This window comes from Lentinula edodes (assembly GCF_021015755.1).
Source record: "Lentinula edodes strain Le(Bin) 0899 ss11 chromosome Unknown C8R40scaffold_3, whole genome shotgun sequence".
NCBI lineage: Eukaryota > Fungi > Basidiomycota > Agaricomycetes > Agaricales > Omphalotaceae > Lentinula > Lentinula edodes.
This window is the reverse complement of record NW_025764309.1, coordinates 1,475,598-1,496,011: the sequence shown is the minus strand read 5'-3', so window position 1 is coordinate 1,496,011 and position 20,414 is coordinate 1,475,598. Positions and strand designations below refer to the sequence as shown.

General features: G+C 46.4%; 6 protein-coding genes across 6 annotated transcripts; 2 read left to right on the top strand and 4 right to left on the bottom strand.

Annotated features, from left to right (window-relative positions):
• Positions 1-451: 451 nt before the first annotated feature.
• On the top strand, positions 452-1,552 carry C8R40DRAFT_1066197 (uncharacterized protein; the record flags this gene model as incomplete). The annotated part of the gene is made up of 2 exons (XM_046225745.1): positions 452-539; positions 603-1,552. 2 exons carry the CDS (start codon positions 452-454, stop codon positions 1,550-1,552), a joined length of 1,038 nt encoding a protein of 345 aa, XP_046091179.1.
• Positions 1,553-1,803: 251 nt separating this feature from the next.
• On the bottom strand, positions 1,804-3,100 carry C8R40DRAFT_1035671 (GroES-like protein; the record flags this gene model as incomplete). The annotated part of the gene is made up of 5 exons (XM_046223521.1): positions 1,804-1,926; positions 1,982-2,385; positions 2,440-2,623; positions 2,682-2,763; positions 2,829-3,100. 5 exons carry the CDS (start codon positions 3,098-3,100, stop codon positions 1,804-1,806), a joined length of 1,065 nt encoding a protein of 354 aa, XP_046091178.1.
• A 519-nt stretch (positions 3,101-3,619) lies between these two features.
• C8R40DRAFT_464873 (uncharacterized protein) lies at positions 3,620-5,931 on the bottom strand. Its single transcript, XM_046235148.1, has 3 exons — positions 5,689-5,931; positions 4,063-5,640; positions 3,620-4,007 (listed from the first exon to the last, which is right to left on the bottom strand). Exons 2-3 carry the CDS (start codon positions 5,637-5,639, stop codon positions 3,917-3,919), a joined length of 1,668 nt encoding a protein of 555 aa, XP_046091177.1. The 5' UTR covers position 5,640; positions 5,689-5,931; the 3' UTR covers positions 3,620-3,916.
• An 81-nt stretch (positions 5,932-6,012) lies between these two features.
• On the bottom strand, positions 6,013-7,040 carry C8R40DRAFT_1245190 (N-acetyltransferase). Its single transcript, XM_046233616.1, has 5 exons — positions 6,878-7,040; positions 6,804-6,828; positions 6,667-6,757; positions 6,327-6,617; positions 6,013-6,268 (listed from the first exon to the last, which is right to left on the bottom strand). Exons 1-5 carry the CDS (start codon positions 6,928-6,930, stop codon positions 6,177-6,179), a joined length of 552 nt encoding a protein of 183 aa, XP_046091176.1. The 5' UTR covers positions 6,931-7,040; the 3' UTR covers positions 6,013-6,176.
• A 581-nt stretch (positions 7,041-7,621) lies between these two features.
• On the top strand, positions 7,622-9,008 carry C8R40DRAFT_1066194 (uncharacterized protein; the record flags this gene model as incomplete). The annotated part of the gene is made up of 8 exons (XM_046225744.1): positions 7,622-7,664; positions 7,838-7,903; positions 7,955-8,034; positions 8,097-8,129; positions 8,272-8,292; positions 8,636-8,720; positions 8,769-8,857; positions 8,898-9,008. The coding sequence occupies 8 exons, from the start codon at positions 7,622-7,624 to the stop codon at positions 9,006-9,008; spliced, it is 528 nt and encodes a 175-aa protein (XP_046091175.1).
• A 2,306-nt stretch (positions 9,009-11,314) lies between these two features.
• On the bottom strand, positions 11,315-12,309 carry C8R40DRAFT_1034363 (uncharacterized protein; the record flags this gene model as incomplete). Its single annotated transcript, XM_046223424.1, has 3 exons — positions 11,315-11,788; positions 11,842-12,107; positions 12,162-12,309. The coding sequence occupies 3 exons, from the start codon at positions 12,307-12,309 to the stop codon at positions 11,315-11,317; spliced, it is 888 nt and encodes a 295-aa protein (XP_046091174.1).
• Between the last annotated feature and the right edge of the window lie 8,105 nt (positions 12,310-20,414).

Below are 20,414 nucleotides of genomic sequence, written 5' to 3'. Positions count from 1 at the left end.
CCGTATGGATCTTCCCCTTCCTCCCCAGTTGCTCCTGCCGGTTAGCTATTTCAGCTCAAAAGAAGCCTCGAGAAGCTTTGATCTACTTTAAAAGCAAAGAGCACTACAACTCACTAGCACGGAGTCCCACCATGTACTACCCTTCTATTGCGCTAGTTTTATTCGTTTCATTTACCCTTCCTCGCTTTAGACCTGTTTATTCTCTGCTAGATGTCCACGCAAGTCCGTTTCTTTGCCCCCACTGATGGTCGAACTTTTGCTAGAGCCGAGTTGTCATTACCTATAGCTATGGATCATAATCCAATTTAATTTGCTGCTGCCATCTAATAAATCTCCATGCACGTTCCCCCGTCAGTTAGAGCAACATATCGTAATCCTAGGCCACAATAAAAGGTTTCCTTGGTGTACGGCCTGATTTATTCCTCTCCTGACAGGAATCCCTACACTTGTCATGCGCCTCAATTTTCTGTCTGCTTTGCTACTTAGCATACTCACCAGTAGTCTGTGCCATGACCATGTTACCAGGAATGAGAAACGATGTATGTACTTCACTGAAAAATAAATTGGGTCAATTCTTTTAACCAGTACCTCTAACCTTTCAGCTGTCATGGTCGAAACTATTCATCGATTTACTCCAAACTTAAATATCAGTCTCGAAAACCTTGCCGTCCGACAAACTGGCGAAATCATTGTCACATTTGACAGCGAACCAACGATCTATCAGATTGAACCAGAGGTCAACGGGACTGGGACTTTTATCTATACCTTTGAAGGATACACGGATCTACATGGGATAGTCGAGGTGCAACCTGACCAATTCTACGTTACGGCCGGTAACCTCTCTTTGGTCACCCACATCGACGTCTTGGGTTCCTGCTCCGTATTTCACGTCAATATGACGCGGTTCCCCGACTACGTCGAGGTCAACAAAGTAGCCGATTTCCCGAATTCCCGCATTCTGAATGGCATGGCGCTCCTTTCTAAAGAAGAAGGATTGGTGTACATCGCAGACAGTCGGGTAGGCATTGTGAATATTCTCAATGTGAACACCGGAGAGAATTTCGTGGCTATCAATAACTCGCTCACGAACCAGCCTCCAGGTGCTAGCGAGATATCTAATTGTGTTCACGGTGTACATGTTGTTCAACTCACACCCTACTCTCAAAAGTACCTTTACTTTTCCAACTATGCACAGGGCATCATCGGTCGCGTCCCCATTCATGACAGTGGCCTCGCTTCAGGAGCTGCCGAGGTTGTTGCTGGAAATCTGACAACACCAGAAGACTTCATATTAGACACAGAAGGAAACATATTTTTGGCTCTGTTCCAGGCAAACCAGTTCATTCGAATCGATGCACACACACACGAAATTACAGTGTTGGCGGGCAGTCCAGACAGCTCGGAATACAAATGGGCTGCGGCAGTAGAATTTGGGAGAAGAGAATCCGACAAGGACAGTCTTTATGCTACCATTGATGGTGGATATCTGGAGTCCGACAATGTTGGGGGTGCGCTTTTCAGAATTAGGGGCGGAGATATTGCAGTGAATTAGAAGGACAATAGGGACAGTGGAAAGTGTTGAATCATTGAGGTTCACCAACTTGAAGGTGACACTTGTTCTCTTACGAACGAAATTTATCGTACTGAGTAAGATTCCAAGCGGCTGTTGGTTGAAGGTACACAACAAACCCATCTGTTATTAGCACATGTACGACTCTTCATTCTATCTTGCAGCAAACTATTGATTCGCGAGATTATGTACAAAGATGAGTTTCATCATGGATGGTAACGTAGATTCAATGTTTAAGCAGTGGTGTTTTGGGGAAATGCAATGAGCTTTACTCCGCTGACCTCACCCTTCTCTAATTTCTTCAGCCCATCCACAATTCCCGATAATCCGTTGGGAAGTTCTTCGATCCGATTAGGCTAAACATTACGGTCGGAATGTGAGGAGGGAGACGAATTTTGACTTAGTACTCACCACGAAAACGCCACTCTCCAACAATCTTGGAAGATGCCTCCACAATACGAGGCCAAACTCCCTGTTCGCAGGTGTATACGGAGATCCAAACACACCATAAAGCTTCTTCCCGGTTGTCTCCGCGTCTTCTTTCAGAGCTAATTGAGGAGTTGCGACAGCAAGCTTTCCATCATTAGCAAGACATGCATATGCAGCGTTCTGAGCCTCCGGCAAAGTCACAGCAGAGTAGATAACTTTGATGGGTTGGACATAGACTTTTGGCAAAGCAGCGGGGAGGTCTGCAAAAGAGATTTGGTTGCGATCGATGACGTGTGTCGCACCGAGGGATTTAAGGAATTCTGTATGTTTTACAGAAGCGTAGGCAATGATTGCCCCAAAGCCAAGATATTTCAGGATTTGAATGGCTATATGTCTCAGTTGGCACCAAATTGAGGAACACTACGATACCTGAAACGTACCATATTGGCCAACGGAAGTGGAACCTCCAATGACAAGGGCAGCTTCCTCGGGGTAGCTGACTGTGTCGTCGAAGGTTGGATTGAGGCCCATACCAATCGGGTGTGCGGGGAGTAACCCATATACAGCAGTAGTGAACGTGAGCGAAACCGAAGCTGCTTGTGAGTAGTTTAGGTTTTTAGGAATCTATGCAGTGCCATATGGCTGTAGGTTGAATCCTGAAATTTTCGATAACAAAACTCACCTTTCCCAAAAATTCGACCGGAGCAAGAGCATATTGCTGAAAAGCAGCGTGATCGTTAGAGCTCATCTTTGGTTCGAGGAATCTATAGAGGAAGAGAATTATCTAGTCAGCTATATAATCATCCAATATCCACGTCGATCCACTTACACTCGATCTCCTTTAGAAATTTCTTTCACACCTGGACCGACTTCCTCGACGTCGCCTGCAATGTCGAATCCGATAATCGCTGGGTAAGGAGTATGTGGAGCGAAGTAATCGCGAGTCTGTATGACCCAATCAGCTGGGTTCAGTCCGGATGCTATGATCTTGACGAGAACTTCGCCAGGACCAGGCTTCGGGATTGGCACAGTCTTCAAGACGAAAGGTGTCTTGGGTGACTCTATAACAAGAGCTTTCTGTACACGATTCTCAAAAGACATGTTGATGTATGGGGCCGATTAGCTGTGGGTGTATGAATGAGAATGACCAGGATTAATCTCTTATATTTATATGGAGAGTGCATATACTTGTTTTCCAGAAACAAATAAACGGAGCCTGGTCGGACGTGTTTTTCACAGACGAACAGTGGTGCTTTCTAAGTATGGTTGATTGGTGATCTTTTGGTGATTATTCAGAGTAGAAGCGGAAAAAAGGAAAGCTGACAAAAAACAGCAACGTATTTAGCTCCGGCCCCTCTGTCTGATTATATTATGATTAGTAACCAGCTTAGAAAGTTGGAACGCGAGTATACATCTGCATACATGAGCCTCCGTTTGAAGCAACTATCGTTGACGAGACTGTGACATGTAAGCGTAAGTCTCTGGCGGAAACCCTAGACCATAATCGTGCCAAAGTTAATGTTTTACCGAATCTGGAACAAGCACCATCTTCAAAACAAAGGAAAACTGGGAAACTCTACATATACATAACAAGTACGCGATTCTCTCTCATTTTTATATTATTTCAAGAGCACTCAGCAAAGGAAGCGCGGTCGGACGTGTTTTCCTATTCAGGCGTTTATTCTCATGACAAGAAAATCTGGACAGTTTACGAAATACAGATTGTGAATCAATATATCATTAGGGCTAAATACACTTTGGTCTGGATACACTTTTCAAAAGTACGAGGCTATAACAGGCTACAACCTGGGTACAACGACAACATGAACACAGGATCGCAATGTACTACATAACGAGAATGCGCATTCAACGGAGAATTAATCCTATAGGTCTCAGAAAGGATTGAAATTCGAACAATCAATAACGCCACAGAGGAGGTGGTTGGAGGATTGGGACGTTGGCAGGAGGCGGATTTTCAGCAGTAAGTTTTCTTTTGGCAAGTTTGACTCTACAGAAGAGGGAATCAGTGTCGAGAATGACTGTAGACATGAGGTGAATTGTACCCTTTCTTTACAACAACATCCCCGCCCAGTCCTGTGGAATACATTTCCTTTAGTACATCAAAATCCTCTGCGTGCTCTGGATTGGAAAATTCGATGTGGACACATCTCAGCTTGCGCGCAAGCTCGTCGCCTTCCTTGTCCACATCGACATCAATGCGACCATTAGACAAACCAGGACTGGGTAAAGTCCATCGAGACTTGACCATCCGACTAGTCTTGCCGTCCGCAGCGGCGATACATCTCCGTAGTGTGAGCTGCTCCAAGCGAGGACACAGAAATTCTTTTTCATTTCCTACATCTGTATTCTGATTATCAGTATCCAGTCTTGATAACGAAGCTGTATTGTCTGTGGGCCTATCAGGAAAGGTGAGCAGCTTCATGATTGCATCATCCACCATTGCTTTGTCTGTCACTGACAAGTCTCTCAATGAGTCGGAAAGCAGTTTCACACAAACACCTAGCCTAGAGCGCATATTACAATTACGCAAGACTAGCCGCGAAATCGGAGGACCACGAGTCGATGTGAGTGGACCTTGTATTAATGTGCTCGTTGTGGCAGGCATCGTGTCCGAACCGGCAGCGAACACCGAGCCTGAGCGCCTGAAGAACTGAACCAAATCTTCTCCCTGATGCCATTGACGAGCGCTAGGAAGCATATGAACCTCCAACTCTCGTAAATTTGGAACAATCAAATGACCCCAGAATCTGTCAATATCATTCTCAGTGATGATATTGAGAACCGTTAACTTAGGCAAGAAAATTTCATCGCGCAACTGGGGTCCAGCATGCTGGTCATCCGGGATCCAATCAGGGTAATGTCCCAAACCGGCAAAGTTACAAGACACCAGGGAGAATGAACGCTGGAGTATGAAGAGAGCAAGAGTCTCTGAGACATGTTCCAAGGTGAGGGTGGTCAAGCGGCTCCAGGGAACAGAAAAAAAAGAATTGAAACCAGACAAATGAGTGATATAGCCTCTACCGTAAGAGATGAAGCTATCGAGGGATGTAGAGCATTCAGCGAGACTTGCGATCCAGTCCATAAAAACGGGTATGAGCAATGTTGTGTGTCGGGGATGGAACTCGAATGTTCGTATAGCAAGCGTTTTCAGAACCATTGGTTCTGATGGGGGGCAGGGTATAAATATCGCATCATTAGGTACGTTGCTGAAATCTAGGTATACATTCTGCCATCGCGCTAGATGTACCAGCAATGCTTCAAGCGGCGCGAATAGTGTTTCTTTTGATATGAGATCGTCATCAAAGAAAGCATTCCGGCCCTGATACATTAGAGAGAAAGCTAATGGGGACGTTCGAGACCGATCAAGCCACGAGTTTAGGACCGGAAGTGATGGCCTGCATGCATTGTGTGTGAAGGAAACATTGATACTGGACCAAAGGAGGGGTATACTGAGAGTGACAAGTCTCCAGCGCTGACAAGTTGAAAACAGGTTAAACGGTGCCTCAGTATGCGAAGAATACACAGTGTTGTCGTGGTAGCAATGGAGGAAAATTTCTGTCAGAAGTTCGGGGGGGATTCGATAGACAGCTGGTAAATCTTCATAAGCTAGATCATTCATCCTAAGAAATATTGAGAGCCCGGGACATATAGAGAAATAAAGGTCATACCTGTGCCACGAAGCAAATGATTGACAATGACATGTGGTCAAGAGGTGAGGGAGATTCAGATCGGGTACACGATTCTCACGACCCCCCCCCCCCCCCCCCCCAATGAATAGAGAGTCCAGGCAGGGTCTATTTGTAGAACTGTCTCATACGCCCTTCAAGCTCACATATACCTTCCAGACTGTACCTAAGTAGCTGGATATCATCAATAAGTGACACAAACACAGGTATTCGAAGATTTCGAACAAGTTTTATGGCCTCTCGAACCGTCATAGGATGCCGTGCAAGCTCGGCTTGGGCTTGGTCAGCCCAGGTCAGGGCCTTTCGCGTGGCAACATAAGTACCCCCGATCTGAATCTCCCTCACCTCTTGCATGTGGTGGTTGTTGAGAAGAAGTTTGAAAATGTTAGCGCCGGTATCGTGAGCACAAGATACAGCCGAAAAACGGCAGCCGAACAGAAGAGAGGGAAGTGTGAAAAATCAAGAGGCTACTATGAAACATCGTGTGCGCTAACAACTATATCTCGACCATTACTTCGTACTGAACGTCGAGCGCTGTCTCGTGAAAGTGGCTTTCGCATATCTGAAAGCGAGTGAATGCTCAGTCCTGCTAGGTTATAACTTTCAACCAAGCCACATACCAAACGCGTCCTCTTCGTCTCGACCACCTTTCCCTACACCCAAATTTCCGTAATATTCTCTCACTCGTCTATACACACTATAGCCCATTCCTTCGTACATATCTATCGCAACGAAATTGTTACACCGCACATAGAGATCCACAAAAAACCCTCGGTAAGTTTCGTCCGAGACAAGTTCGAGGAGGGACATCATTTTTCGGGCGAGAGACAGACGACGATACTCTGGTGCAACGGTAATAGCTGTAACATGACCATGCCATTCGGAACCTTGTCCTTCAGCTTTTCCTATAACTATAGACAGTGTGTCAGAAGACGACGAATAGATGGGATACAAACTCACCGTAACCCATCATACGGCCACTAGGAGCTTCCTGTACACAGCAAAGGTCAGGCCAGCGGGAAAGGTAGTGTAGGTAAAAGCCGATGTTGTACTGTGAAGTATCAGGTCAAAGTCTTTCGGAAGGTTTAAACGCGTACTGTCTCTGTCCAAATATCCAAGTTCCTGCAATTACAACGTCAGTGAAGGAATAGTTTTCTGGACAGACACGGACACGTTATTGAATTTGAACATGTCCGAGGCCTTGAATGATCGAATTACGCTCATGTTAAATATTGGTCGCGCCTATGGAAAAATAATAGAGAGGTAGAAGCGCAATTGAGAACGACAGGAAAGACAAACAATGTCGAATATGATAATGGAATTGAACGTCGCTGTTGGGCGCTTACCGGTTCCGAGTCTTCCCGCTTCGACTCTCATTGCGAGCGGACGACGAGGATCTTTCCTTTCCTAGGCCGCACTCTCTTGGTCTTTAATAATTCGCGCATGAAAGACCGAACTTGAATTGACCTGCATTTATACAGTAAGGCTGCCTTTTACCTTGTCACGGTGTCGAGCGTTTTCTGCCAAATACAGTTAAATTCCTCCCTCACTCACTTCCGAGTCTTGAACACATCCAGGAAGATGTAGCTCATGACTGACTCGGATCCTGCATTAGGCTCACACGAGAATCAAACCGAACCTTTGGAACTTCGTTATTGCTCAAGCGCCGCTCAATACTGCGAAGAGGGATACGAGGGTACTTTTCACATCAATTACCCGTAACCTCCCCCAGGTACTTTGACCGGTCATATTTATCGAAGGTTCGCTATCCTCAAACGGCCTGGTCTTCGTTTCCACGATTCTCTCTAGATTTCTCCCGTTCGGGATGATCTGGAAAAATCACAGTTTGAATGATCCTTACTCACGAATGGGCTGAGTCTTATCATACACAGTTTCTCTATCCCATGATCTAGTCATGCCCATCCTCGTATTCACAACCCATCACGCACGCCATTCTAGTACGTATACGTTATTCAACACCTTGTCTGATATAACCATCAAAACTGAAGGTCTTAGGCCTAAGGGGGCTTGGGACGTTGTCAACGGTCTCATGTCTTTGTCAATGCGGCGGCGGTAACAAGGTGCTCAACACTATTGTAGAAGATCTCATACATCCTGCCCCGAATTCTAGAGTCAAGAGACTTTGAAATTCTTATGCAGATGGAATTAGTTGTTAAACCTGCGCAGCGACAGGAAAGTGAGTTGCAGACTTATGCCTAACCGGTTCGAATCCTGAACTCCTGACTAGTGATGGGCGGACATGACCGTAAAACCCTCAAAGGAAATCTACGCAAGACATCGGCGAATGCTTTCGATGCCTGTGCGAAAGTTGAACGTTGAACTCGCAGGGTCGATTGCTTTGTGCTTCGCCAATGACATGGTTCTCCAAGGATTGGTGGAAAATTCGGCAACAACAACTCGAAGTAAGTTGCAGCTCGCCAAATCGTGGATACTCTGGAAGGGAGCGGTGTTCCTTGTTTGGTCAAGAAAAGGGCGGGGTCCACTACAACTAAACCCGGACTAAATTTAAACGTTTCACCGAACGCTTGTGCCCGATCTTGGCAGCCAATCTCAAACATCTTCAATGTAAGTATGCGTACCCTGTACGATGATTCCAAGTCCCTATCCTCATGTCGACCAGGTGTCGTCTTCCCTATAAAACCAAATCTGACATTGATTTGGTCTGTCTCGTGTTAAATGAATCTAAATCTGAACTGAACCTCATTCAGTTCAGATCACTCAAGTCTGGCAATAAGTACTAGATGATTAGACGCCGGTGAATTTTGCACGAGATGCGGTCTGATAAGGTCAGATCCTTGAAGAGGCCGTCTCCCGACGTGTGTACATAGCTCAGCCCGCTTACAGCATATAGTACAGCCATTACCCTCGCGCACGAGAATCTTTTTGACTCATGAATTCCTCCTACCAGGTGTTTGTGATGGCATTTGGCGCCTCAGACAAAGTCGGAGACCTTCCTTTAGAAGTTAGTCGACGGAGTCCGACTTTATATGGAGGTATGTAGGTTGGTCATTGAGATGCAATGGATATTTTAATCGGATCAGATCTTGTACAATCATCGGCACTGCTTGAAGACCATGAATATAAGGGTCTCTGTGAACGGGCTGGTACTCAAAAGAGAGACGGTTGCGCAGTATGCCTGAAAATTCAATAGTGCTAGTTGCGCGATTCAGCTAATCAAAAGAGGTAGTAGAAGGGGCGGTAAAGGCGGAATTATTGAGGCAGTCCGATTAGGTGGGGTACCCGCTTATAAGGAAAGGGTCCAGGAACTAAGCAAGCAGTAACAAATATTTAAAGGAAACGCCACTGCTTGCTCAGACCATCCTAAGTACCTAGCTTACAACAGGCATCACCCTGACATCGTAAATGATCACGTGTGCGCGACTACTGACGCGCTTCCCTGCGCTTCCTTTCCAGGGTGTCACTGTCACTTGTTTGATTTTGCTTTCGAACTCCCTGATGTCGATGAGAGCTCAGGTTCAAAGGTGGCAACAAGCGCGCAGCTCTGTCTCCAGTGCCTCATTTAGTGACATAGAGCTACACTGATTATTTCCTCGTAGATTCCGGAAATCCAAAGGATTAAATTCGGTTCAACCCCGAAATCTAAAAACCAGTTTACAATCCTCTACTAAACCGGCCACAGCAACTCTGTGACTGCATGATACTTTCTCTCCATATCATTATCCTTGGCAGAGATACCCATGCGATATCGGTTATCAACGAGATGACTTCGCGGCGGACTAATACCCAAGCAAAATCACCTGTACTAAGTGGTCCGTCCATAAATTTTCCGTGTTCCATGTTGGGATGAATCATTACTCGGAGATTTCTGAGCGGAATTCGCAGTAGCAATATTTCGCACAATACCTTGCGCCGCGACGTCGTCAATGTCTGCTGTCGAATTGCTACTAGCACATTACCTAGGCTTCACTGAGTGTTCAAAATTCAACGTTCAGGTTGCCATTATGTGTCTTCATGTACCACATGAAAATCACGGGAAAGACAAGGTCAATTTTTGTCATAACTGAAATCTCATCTTCTGAAGCAAACGATTGCGGGGGATCGGAGGTAGCCGAACTAAGGTCCAACCTGAGTCAAGCTGTTAAATGCTGATTGACATCAGGGACATTCTTGTATGCTGTTTAGCTGCCAGCGTGCTTTCCGTCTTCAACTCGGTGTGTCGAGAATTTTCATCAGAAGTATTTGTTAACTTGTGAGAATACATCAACTCATTGAACTACTAAGTCTGACTTGCCTTTTCCTTCGACAAAGGTTGAGTAGATGTTGAGCACGAGTGCCATTTCTTAACGTTTCTTAACGTTCAATGATCTTGTCTATAGCGGGTCATTGGTTCTCCAATGTAGCAAAAACTTTCTCGTCCCTCCCCTTTCCGTCATGGATTATCATGAGGCTTGCTCATATATCTGGGCACATAGTATCCAAATTTGGTTCGTCTACCACATTTGTTATATTTACGCTTCGTACTGTTCGTGTCATTTAGGAACACTGTCCGAGTACCTTCCGCCTCAAACCATAGCACAATTATAGCCTTTGTGTAAGCAGCCTCTCTCAGACAGACTGTGGTACACTTACCGACGATCCACAGGAGGTGTTTAATATAGATTCTTCAGCGAAGGCATTCACATATGTGCTTACTCACCAGTTTGAATATACTAAACTTGAACATGACCGATATTATAATTGAGCAAATCATGATATCGCACACCTTTCCGTTGCTGACCGGGATCTAGAACGCTCGTACCCACCGCAGACGGTCTATCAGCAATCATCCGTCGAATACCTGTCAAAGGATCATATTGTTCTGGAAGCATATGGACGCGGCGTACCAGTGGATCAGCCTTCATCCTCTAATCGTGTCTTTTCACCGCCGCAGATCATCAACGGTATGCAATCAAGTACAACCCTACTACGAGGTCGCCAATGATTCGAACATGCCTGGAACAACTTTCCCTCCATTCAATGCGGCATCGGCCTCGGCACCATTGAGGTACAGTACCCGTGTAAGCACGCGGGGACGCCTGGAGATGTTGTGGGTAGAGGGTACTTAGTAGAGCGATATCTTCAGCTTTGACCGTTCGGCTAATCGGCTGGAAAGTTTCATCTGTTTTCCGATTTCCTCCGAGATTCGGCATTGTGTGGTTGCCTGTGGTTGCACCTGGGTTGCAAGCTGTTGCAAGGCTGGGTTATCTGCTGATTCGCGTATTGTGCACGGAAGCGGTTAAAAATTGCTCTACGTTCGTGGATATGTTCCTAGATGCAATTAACAATCAATAGAAATCTCGAATCTCAAGAAATCTGATCTTTGCAATTGTTGCGTTTTCATTTGCAGTTCATTTGCAGTAAAGTGCAAAGCCGTGTAGCTAAATATGTAGCGAGGTAAATAAGCTAGAGTAAAGAGTAAATGTGGATAAGGTATATGCCAGAAATTCGTTGGAACTGATGATGCAAAGGACAAACAGACCGAATTCGAATGATAGATGTTGTAAAATGCAATAATGACAATCATAGGGAAGAGCAAAAGGGCAAGCAAGCGGTAATCATACAAGAAGAAAACATGCGAAATTTCGAATCAAACTCGTATTGGGATCGGTATTGATTGCTGCGTGTAGTGAGATGAGATGGGCAGCGATTGCTTCCAGCCTCGGACAACCACATCAGGCTGCGGTTTTGGAGCAGCTTTGGGGAGGGAAAAGAATTCGGGTGAACTGTTCAATGTAGATGGTGTTTGTGGTGATGAAGTGCCTTCCGATGACATGGGACTAGAAGGTTCGAGTTCCGGACAAGAACTACGATGATGACTGCGGGCGTGGTGCCGAGATATTCTTGGATAAGGTGAGCGCTGACGAGTGTGGCGACGTGAAGGTGAAGGAGCGATTGCGGCAAAGATACCGTCGTAATGAGCGAGAATATTCTCCTCAGAGACACTCAGCTCCCAATTCAAGACGTCAAGAAACTCTCGCTCAATTCGACCAACATCTCGTTTCCCAAAAACTCCAGTACAAAGTGCCCAATGGATATTCTTCAGTGTGGAATCGTTGGAGTACTAATATAATTAATAAGTTATAATAATAGAAGTCGTGTAATGAATGATCACACCTTGGATGCAAGGATTAATGCGCCAAGAAATACTCTTTCGAGCGCCCATTCTTCGAGGGCAATGTGCAAATGAGGCTTGGCTCTATCGATGTAAGCCAGTGATGACAAGATGACAGGCATTGTCACTTCAGCGCGAGTATAAACATTTGTGACAAAGGTGGTGAATGAGCTGAGTCCTGCGCGGCGAGATAACCTCTTGTTAGGTGGCAGAGGAGGCCGACCCATGGCAAAATCGACGGTATCTGCTACGCAATCGACGACATAATCTGGAGAAGGATGATAAGAAAAGTGGATCGAGGCTGATACGGTGCATGACTCACCTAAGATTTGCCTTGAAAGCTTAACGTCAACGAGCTGGAGTAGAGCCGGTGAATGAGTTGAAGCATCTACCAAGCTGGCATGATGAATGGGTGAAGACCTGGTCGACGAAGATGAAGACGAGCTGGGGGAGTTGTCGCTGGAGAACATCTTGGTGGTAAAGACTGCGGGTTGGACGAATCAGGACCGCTTTCGGATAAAGGCTTATATACATGGCTGGTTCCAGAAAAGGTGTAATCCGGGTGTAATGGTGAAAACTTGACAAAGCCGAAGAGACAAGATGGAGTCAACCCGATTTGGATCTTTCGGGTCGGCTCAGCCGTTCGCCACGCAACAAAAGTGAGCCGGCTCAAACCGGTTTCTGTTTCTTCTGTAAGCTTGCTTATGTCATTCAATCCCGAACTCTTCCCTTATCCCGACCCCGCTGCTTTAGGAGAATGACCAGCTACGTACTCTCTTCAACTTTTTACTCGTAGTCGTATTAGTTCTCTTTTTCTCCAAGATTGTAAACTCGTGGGGTCTGTATGGTGTTATACACAGGCACAACGCGATTCCACAAGGCGAGTGACTTGTTTACAGCTTTCTCAAGAATCGTGTGTTCCAAGTGTGTACCATGCTTGTGAAGTTCAAATTTCCTTTTACGGTCTCGGTCGCTTGTGGCAAGCTGTACAGTCATCCATCAACGCCAGCTGACTCAATCTCCGTTCTTCTGCTACAGTTCTGCTTAAGTATATGCTGGAACTTCTTAAGACATTCACGATATCTAGAACATTCCGACACCCCCGCCATTTGCGGTCTTTACTTACCCCCACCTAAGGATGATTCGATTCTCTCCGGCCTTCACATGACAGGGGATTTTCGGAATCCTCCCATCACTCGAGGGAAAACATCTTCGTAACTCCGGCAACCCACCACGACATGATACACCCTCGTAAATGACTCAAAAAAAAACACCCGAAAACGATGCCACGACACATACGTGTTCCCAGCACGGGAAAACTGCTGCGAATCGAACTCGGCTCAGACTCAGTCAGTCTCGTATGTACTTGGTAGGACAGTCCATGAATCATCTCTCGTCCCGTCGATCGATGTGAGTCGACATAATTTTGTTCATTCTATCACATCTGCTGTATGTACAGCTGATACTTTAAAGTATCTATAGGTGGGCCAGTTTGCCAATTTCTAGAAGAAGTTCATAACATCAGCTTCATTTTTGTATTAAATAGTTAATTCACTCGGTCTTCCGACTAGCCTTTGCCTTTGACTTTGTACCCGCTTCCGACCAACTGTTTCCACTTGACTCCTATACTCCTGCGAGATTCTCGTAATGAAGATATCACTCCGTCTACCCGTCCAGTATGGAATCGCAAGCAACTACGAAGGTTTCGAACTCTTCTTCTTCCATACTTGATTCCGTAGCCTCCCCGCGTCTTAGTTCGTTCTAGAAATTCGATTGTCGCGGTGAGTCTCACATGCACTCTTCTTTCCTTTTTCCCGTTCGCTATCACATATGTTCATCATATTCTCCTCGTCGCTGACACTTGACTTCTATTGACGTCAATTCTACCCTTGCCCTTGCTGTTGATGAACAATGGCAGGAACAATGGCCTCTACAATAGGAAATGGTCGGTTCCCTGAATAAGTGCTCTACCTCGAGTCAAAACGGAGATTACATATAACAGTATATAACTCATTCAAACAGCATTCATTGGATCAGTATCCTCTTGGTCTATTTCCTTTGACGGCAAGGTACAGCTTACAGCTAAGTATTTTGGGGCTTCAAAATTTGATTCCAATTTTGTAGGGACAGCAGAACTTCAAGAGGCCTTCTTTCAATACTTATTTACGCCACAGTCGTCCCCTACTCACAGCATGACCTGCTGATCCTTCCCCAAAGTACAGTACAGAACCTGAAGTCGAGCAAGGAAGTCAACGAAGCTTTCTCACTGCGTGGCCCACGAACAGCTATATTTGGTTCAGAGCCCACTCAGATGGAGTTGCCACTGTGGACTTAGGCACCCACTGACACTAAATATCCCGACCTCCACTGGCTGCGGGTCCCTGATTAACAAAGCTCCAAATACCTCTGGCTTCTCCGGATAACTGCGATCAAGACTGAAAGCTTTTGAATGTCGACTAGCTCTCCTGTTCTAGCCTGTTCTCCTCCGTTTTATGCGCGCAATCTTCTTCAAGTACGATTATCATATTTTTGCTGTTCATTGGTCATGATATCGATAGTATGCAAGATGGTTATGCTGTAAAACATATAGATTGAGCACGAGTCACTATCCTCGTTGTCTCGCAACCTTCCGCCGGCCCTAAGCGAAAAGACACGTCCGGCGAGCTTTCCTTGTATCTGATTCATCATCTATCCAACGCTAACGGTTGATGCGAGCCATGTCTTTTGATGCGGGCCATGTCTTCGATCGTGAGAACCCTTATCCTAGCACTCCTGCAGAGCCAAGATTTGGAAAATAGCAGACGCCTTGCAGACGCAGACATATATGTCAATGTTGAGTCGCGTCACACTCCGGTCCCTCCCGTCTTTCAGCGCTTCACCGACTCTGAAAGAGGAGGTCCTTGTAGGTAGCGATCGGTAATCTGGCAGGAAATTTCCTTTTTTGGATGTATTAAAATCGGGTCTGTAGATCGGAATGCAAAGCTGTAGAAACACAGCTTTAGTTATATCAAGGGTGTGTTTTTGGGGGGTAAAATGCATTGGCATGACTAGGCATGACTCCATTCATTTGGCCAGCATGAACTAAGTTTGAGATTAAATGTTGTTGTAAAGCAGTATTAAGAGTCATATTATGAGTTTTCAAGAATATATGATCATGTAAAACAAGATTTGACTTACTGCAAGTCATTGATGACCGAGTAATATTTTGAATAGAATTTTGCTGCCATAAGATATGTAATGGAGTATGGCTGTGCAGAGAAACATGTATGTTGAGTCAGTGCAACTGATGTAATGAGTCATTTTGAGTCTTTGAAGGAAAGAGTAATATCACTAATATATCTTGAAATATCCAATATGCAGGTTTGTTGAAAGTCATTTTTTACTGCACTTAATTCACAGTTGATATTGTCATTCAATGTCTTGAGTCAATCTGTGATATTGATAGGGTGAGTATATATAGCTTCATCAGAGTGTAATCTATTGTACAATAATGTCTTCAGTCATAGTTTAGAGGCAAGCTCTGCTCATGATGTATCACTATCCCCAGAGCTGTTTCTGTAGTCATTGGGACTTCTCAAAGAAAATGCAGTTGTGGCTCTGGTTTTAAAAAGGATCTGGACATTGGTTTATGGTTAATGGTATAAATCAGTTTCCAGTTCTTCATTTGTTTGCATTGGAGTAACATATACTCAGAGTCTATTTTGGTATCAGCAACAGCCAGCATTTTTGTTAGGTCACTCATTTTATCCAAGACAGACTTGTTGCCACATCTGCAAAACCTGTATTTTGGCTAAGGGTCTGAAAGCAGTTGAGAGCATTTCCCAGCAGTGAAAGCACTCAGAGCAACCTGCTCTCAGTGCTTTCAGTACTGGGATTGGCTGGGATCTGTCCTCGGCCCTTAGCCAAATATCCATGTTTTGCAGATGCCAAGAGACAGGAGTGTTACAAAAAGTTCCATTCTACAGTGTCTTCATGCAGAAATTTGTTGCAGGTTCTGGAGATTCTGTCATTATCACCTTTTATCAATGATATATCCCTATATTATATGCCTAAGGCAGTAAAGAATATTGACAAGTTTAATGTTCAATGTATTTTCCCTGATTGAGAATGTACAGTACTGCTTTGGCAAGTATTTGGGATTTGGGTTTGAATCACTTGTTTGTAGGACAAGCTCACAGTGGGTATGTCAGAGTATGCACAAGATTGATTTCAGTCTTTGTCATTTTTATTCTGGTGAGATTGTTATATTGAATAATTTACACAATATATAACTATCAATTAAGATGAAAATGGTACAATTCACAATGCATTGTTGAAGCTGAAGCTGGCAATAAATAGTCCATGTCTTTCATTTTTGCATATATTTTATCTGAGGTGTTAAGTCAACTTAATCTCAGTTGGTGGTGTGGCAGCTGTGGGTACCTGTTAAGTCAAGTTAATCTACTGCAATTAATCTATATGAATATACTTCAAGTTTACCTCAGTTAGCAACTGAGGGAGTTGAGTACTCTAAACAGTGTGATCTATGTAGAACTGCATAGTATCAAGTAATAACACTGTCTCTCAGTTATGTGGGTCCCCAAGTGGGATTACAGCTATATCAGTATGTACAGAGTATGTTCCAACATGACAAAGTTACAAATAGCCTTTGATAATCCTGCATTCCACTATGCTGCACTCTGTTTCTTTAGTTACTATGGCCACAAAGGATCTGTCATGCCTCACCCCAAGTTCCTTAGCCCATAAGCTCTCTAGCATAGCTCCCGATCTCCTCAGACCCCTTCCTTGAATCCCTGAGAACACTTCAAACGTCCCACAGACCTCCTTACCGCTAGAACCACCTCCGCAACCCTTAGCTCCCCTCCATTCAACCGAATCATTCCACGACAGGGTCCTGGAACCCCGTACATGCGTCCATCATTCCATCCTCACGTACTTAGAATCCCCATTAAGTGCTCGCTTCATATCATGTCTCCTTGTTAACTTCCCCATACGTATTTAATCAGTCCAGGAGCGTTCAGAAGCCCAGCTTGGTATATTTTGAACACACACCCTTTTGCATAGGTCCAGTCCCTGTCCCTTTGTACCTGCTAACCATACGGATTTCTCTTTACTCTCTGTTTCTCTACCTCTGTTTCTCTCTACTTCTGTCTATTGTCTCTCTGATCGTCTGTACGATCGAATATACGCTTTTACTTCAAGTCTAAGCCTTCCGAGTGAGTCTCCGAGCTCCCTCGAACATTACTAAAGCTCCCCAACGCCTACCCGCTTGGTGAGCTACTCTTCCCCAAACCTCCCAGAGCTCCCTAGCTACTTCGTAAGCTTCGGGACCTCGATCTAGGTAACGTCGAAGCTATCCCTCACGTCGAACTACGTATTGCTTCTCCGTTACCACCTCCCACACTCGAGGACGACCATCCTCAAACCTAGTCCCCAGGGACCTACCCTCCCTGGCATATCCCTTCTCGGGAGCTTACACCCTCGAGACCCCGTTGCATAAACTACCTACTCGACTCTATATTGACGTTCTAGCGAGTACAACTCCTACTACGCAATATCTTACGGTCCCGCACTCGTCCTGAACCTCCCTACGCATTAGGGACCTCCCTGGACCTCCTAGGAACCCCTCAAGGGTCACCATCTCGTCGTTCCAACCACTACTAGGTCATTCCCGTCCTCGGTCGCGGTTCTCGTAGCTCCCTTCGAGCTCCAGCCTGCTCCTAGCACGCTACAACATAAACCTCCACATACCAAAACCTACCCTAAGACCTATTTTGACCCAGGTCTTACATTATACCAAGCTCTCCCGTCACCGAACGGACTCGTCGCGACGAAATGTCGGCGACGTCAACGGAACGACCTTCTAGTTCCAAGACCGAATCAAAGAAACAAAAGAGCGCCTTATCTCGTGGAAACACGACACAAGCTCAAAAATCGAACCAGGCTGCTAGCTCCACTGTCATCACGGTGGCAGCTGGTCAACGCCTGATGTCCATCCCAGAACAGTCGTTCGGGGATGAAACCGCCAGCAACATCCGGACCCCAGAGGGACGTCAACCGGAAGTTCAGGGGCCCCCTCCAGTGGAACCTGGGATGGGACCACCACAACGGAGGTTTACCTCCATGGGTTACGCCCAACCTGCCAGTAGTCCCATGGGAGGTTTCGCATACTCCCCTACCTGGGGAACGAGAGGACCTCCCCCTGGACCGATACCGCAGCTAGACATGGAGTCAGCTTCGAACGCGGGTGGAAGAGTCAGCGGTCAAGTAGCCGCTATCGAAAGGATACAAGGGGGGAGTACTGACCCTCTCACAGTACGACAACAGGAGAAACTTCCAGAGAGGAGGGTATCCCCTGCCGTATCCGAACAATCTCGGACGTCATCCCGGAGGTTACCAACACCTCCAGTACAGTCCCTTAACCTTCCTCCCCCGAGACGAGGAAGTTCACTCTCCAGTCTCCTGAAGAGCCCAGCTATGAATACGCCCAACTGGGAGCGTACACACGCAATACACCATAGCAGGACCAACTTCCCAGTACAACCCTTGTCCGAAATGACATTGCGTCTGGAAGACGTCATTCGAATTCAGGAGTGTATCCCGGAGGATGTAGCTATGGTCCTAAGGGAGGTATTGGAGTCAATGGGGATCGAAATATTGGGAGACGGTCTCGAATTCTCAGACCTACGAGTACAGTTCCTAACAGTGGGAACTCAACTGGAGATAGACCTCCCAGAGAAGGCCCAGCAGTGGCTGATGACCCCCGCGAACCGATCAGATTTTCTCTGGCTGTACAACGTCCTATTGGACCCAGAGAGGATGTTGGAACTGTTAGAGGCAGAGGCACGTTACGGGCGATCGTTCCGAAACTCGAGGGGAATACTTCCCCTCCTCCCTCATACCCATGGAAGGGAGAAGGAATTCTGTGGCGAAGCAGGGCTACGTATATTGTACCGAGCCTCTAACTACAGATCAGGAGCCGTACGGTTTGAACCTCCCCCTTCGAGGGTGAACATACCGAACTACCAGGCGATCCAAATACTTCGGAACGCAAACCTAGCGGAAGCAGCAGCTAAAATCGATGAGGAAAGTAACGAGGATGCTAACGCAATCGCTGCAAAAAATCGTAGACGCAGGAGGTACACCACGGCTCACCTCCTGGCCCCAGTGGAGTCAATGCCTGATCAGGATAGTCCCGTCCGGGTCCGTAACGGGCAGACGGTATACACGTACACGCCCATGAGGCATATGCACCAGCTTCTGGTCAGGAGTGAGGAGTCCGAAGCGATGTTGTGTTCGCAGGAGACCCGACACCGGACGCTACTAGCGGAATCAGACACTCTGATGCTGTCGGAGGAACTTTCTGGATCGAATCTAGAAAGAGCTTTGGAATTCCGTCGCAGACTGGTCGCGGATAATCGGGGAACCTCGTATATGGTTCAATGCGAACTCGAAAGCGTAGGGGAGTTCCCTCCGGAGCAATTTGACCAGAAAGGGCAGCTCCATGGATCTGATGGTCGTTTCCTGGCACAGAAACATTCATCGCCCAGGAATATCGAGGTTCCTGAACTCCTTAACCCCGGTAACACGGCCACGAGGAGCCCCCAGTTACGCTCTGGGACCTCCCCCACTGTACATGCCTTGGCTCAAAATTCGACTCCTCCCCCCAGAGTTAACCTGCAAACGAAACCTTTAACCCCAGTCTCGACGCAGCGATACCAGTTTGGTGAGGTGAGGATGGATGGCGCACAACATTCATCCCGGATCTCCGGACAAGATCTGACAGCTCGGTTGGCTCCCAACCCTGTACACGTTCCTCCAAGACTGAGCAATCCATCAGTCATTCCGTATCAAGGGTCGGTATCGATGCAATCTCAGGCAGTGGGAACGGAAAGTCAAAGGGGTCCGAACCAACGAAGAACGTTGACAGTTCACGAAGAGGCGGTACTCCCGCAGGGAGCTCCTTTTGGAACTCCCTTTGTAACGAGAGCTCAGACGAACCGACCTGGCATGGCTTTCGAGTCGGCACACTCTCAGGAATCGGTAGCAATGATCCAACAACAGGCTCGGGTCATTGAGACGCTCCAGGAACAACTCCGTGAGGTAAAGGAAGGATTCACAGCGGGGGAAGTACCGACTGGAGGACCCCTTTCCAAAACAGGAAACACGGCGGGATTATCCGGGCGAGCACCTAGGGTAATGAGAGAATATACGAGGGGGGGTCCTTCTCCTGTAGTTCCCCAGCCAAGGAGCTGGCAAGCTACGGAACCAATATCCTTTAACCGAAACACTCCTACAGGAGCTAAGGATGGAAACCCCCAGGTAGAACAAGCAGGACAGATCCCGGATACTCCAAGTGTGGACCGACGACGTATTCACGAGTGGGGAGCCCGAGTGCAAAGAGCTGAACTAGGGGAGTATGGGAGACCAGAAGGAGGAGCGTACGCGTTGGAAAACGAGGGAGGAGGCAAAGGCGGTATTAACCCCCCTCCTAGAGTACCTCCCCCACATTTTTCTAGTCAATCGAGAGATCGAGAACGACCTCTGAGTCAAGGGGGACAGGGTCAAAGAGAAC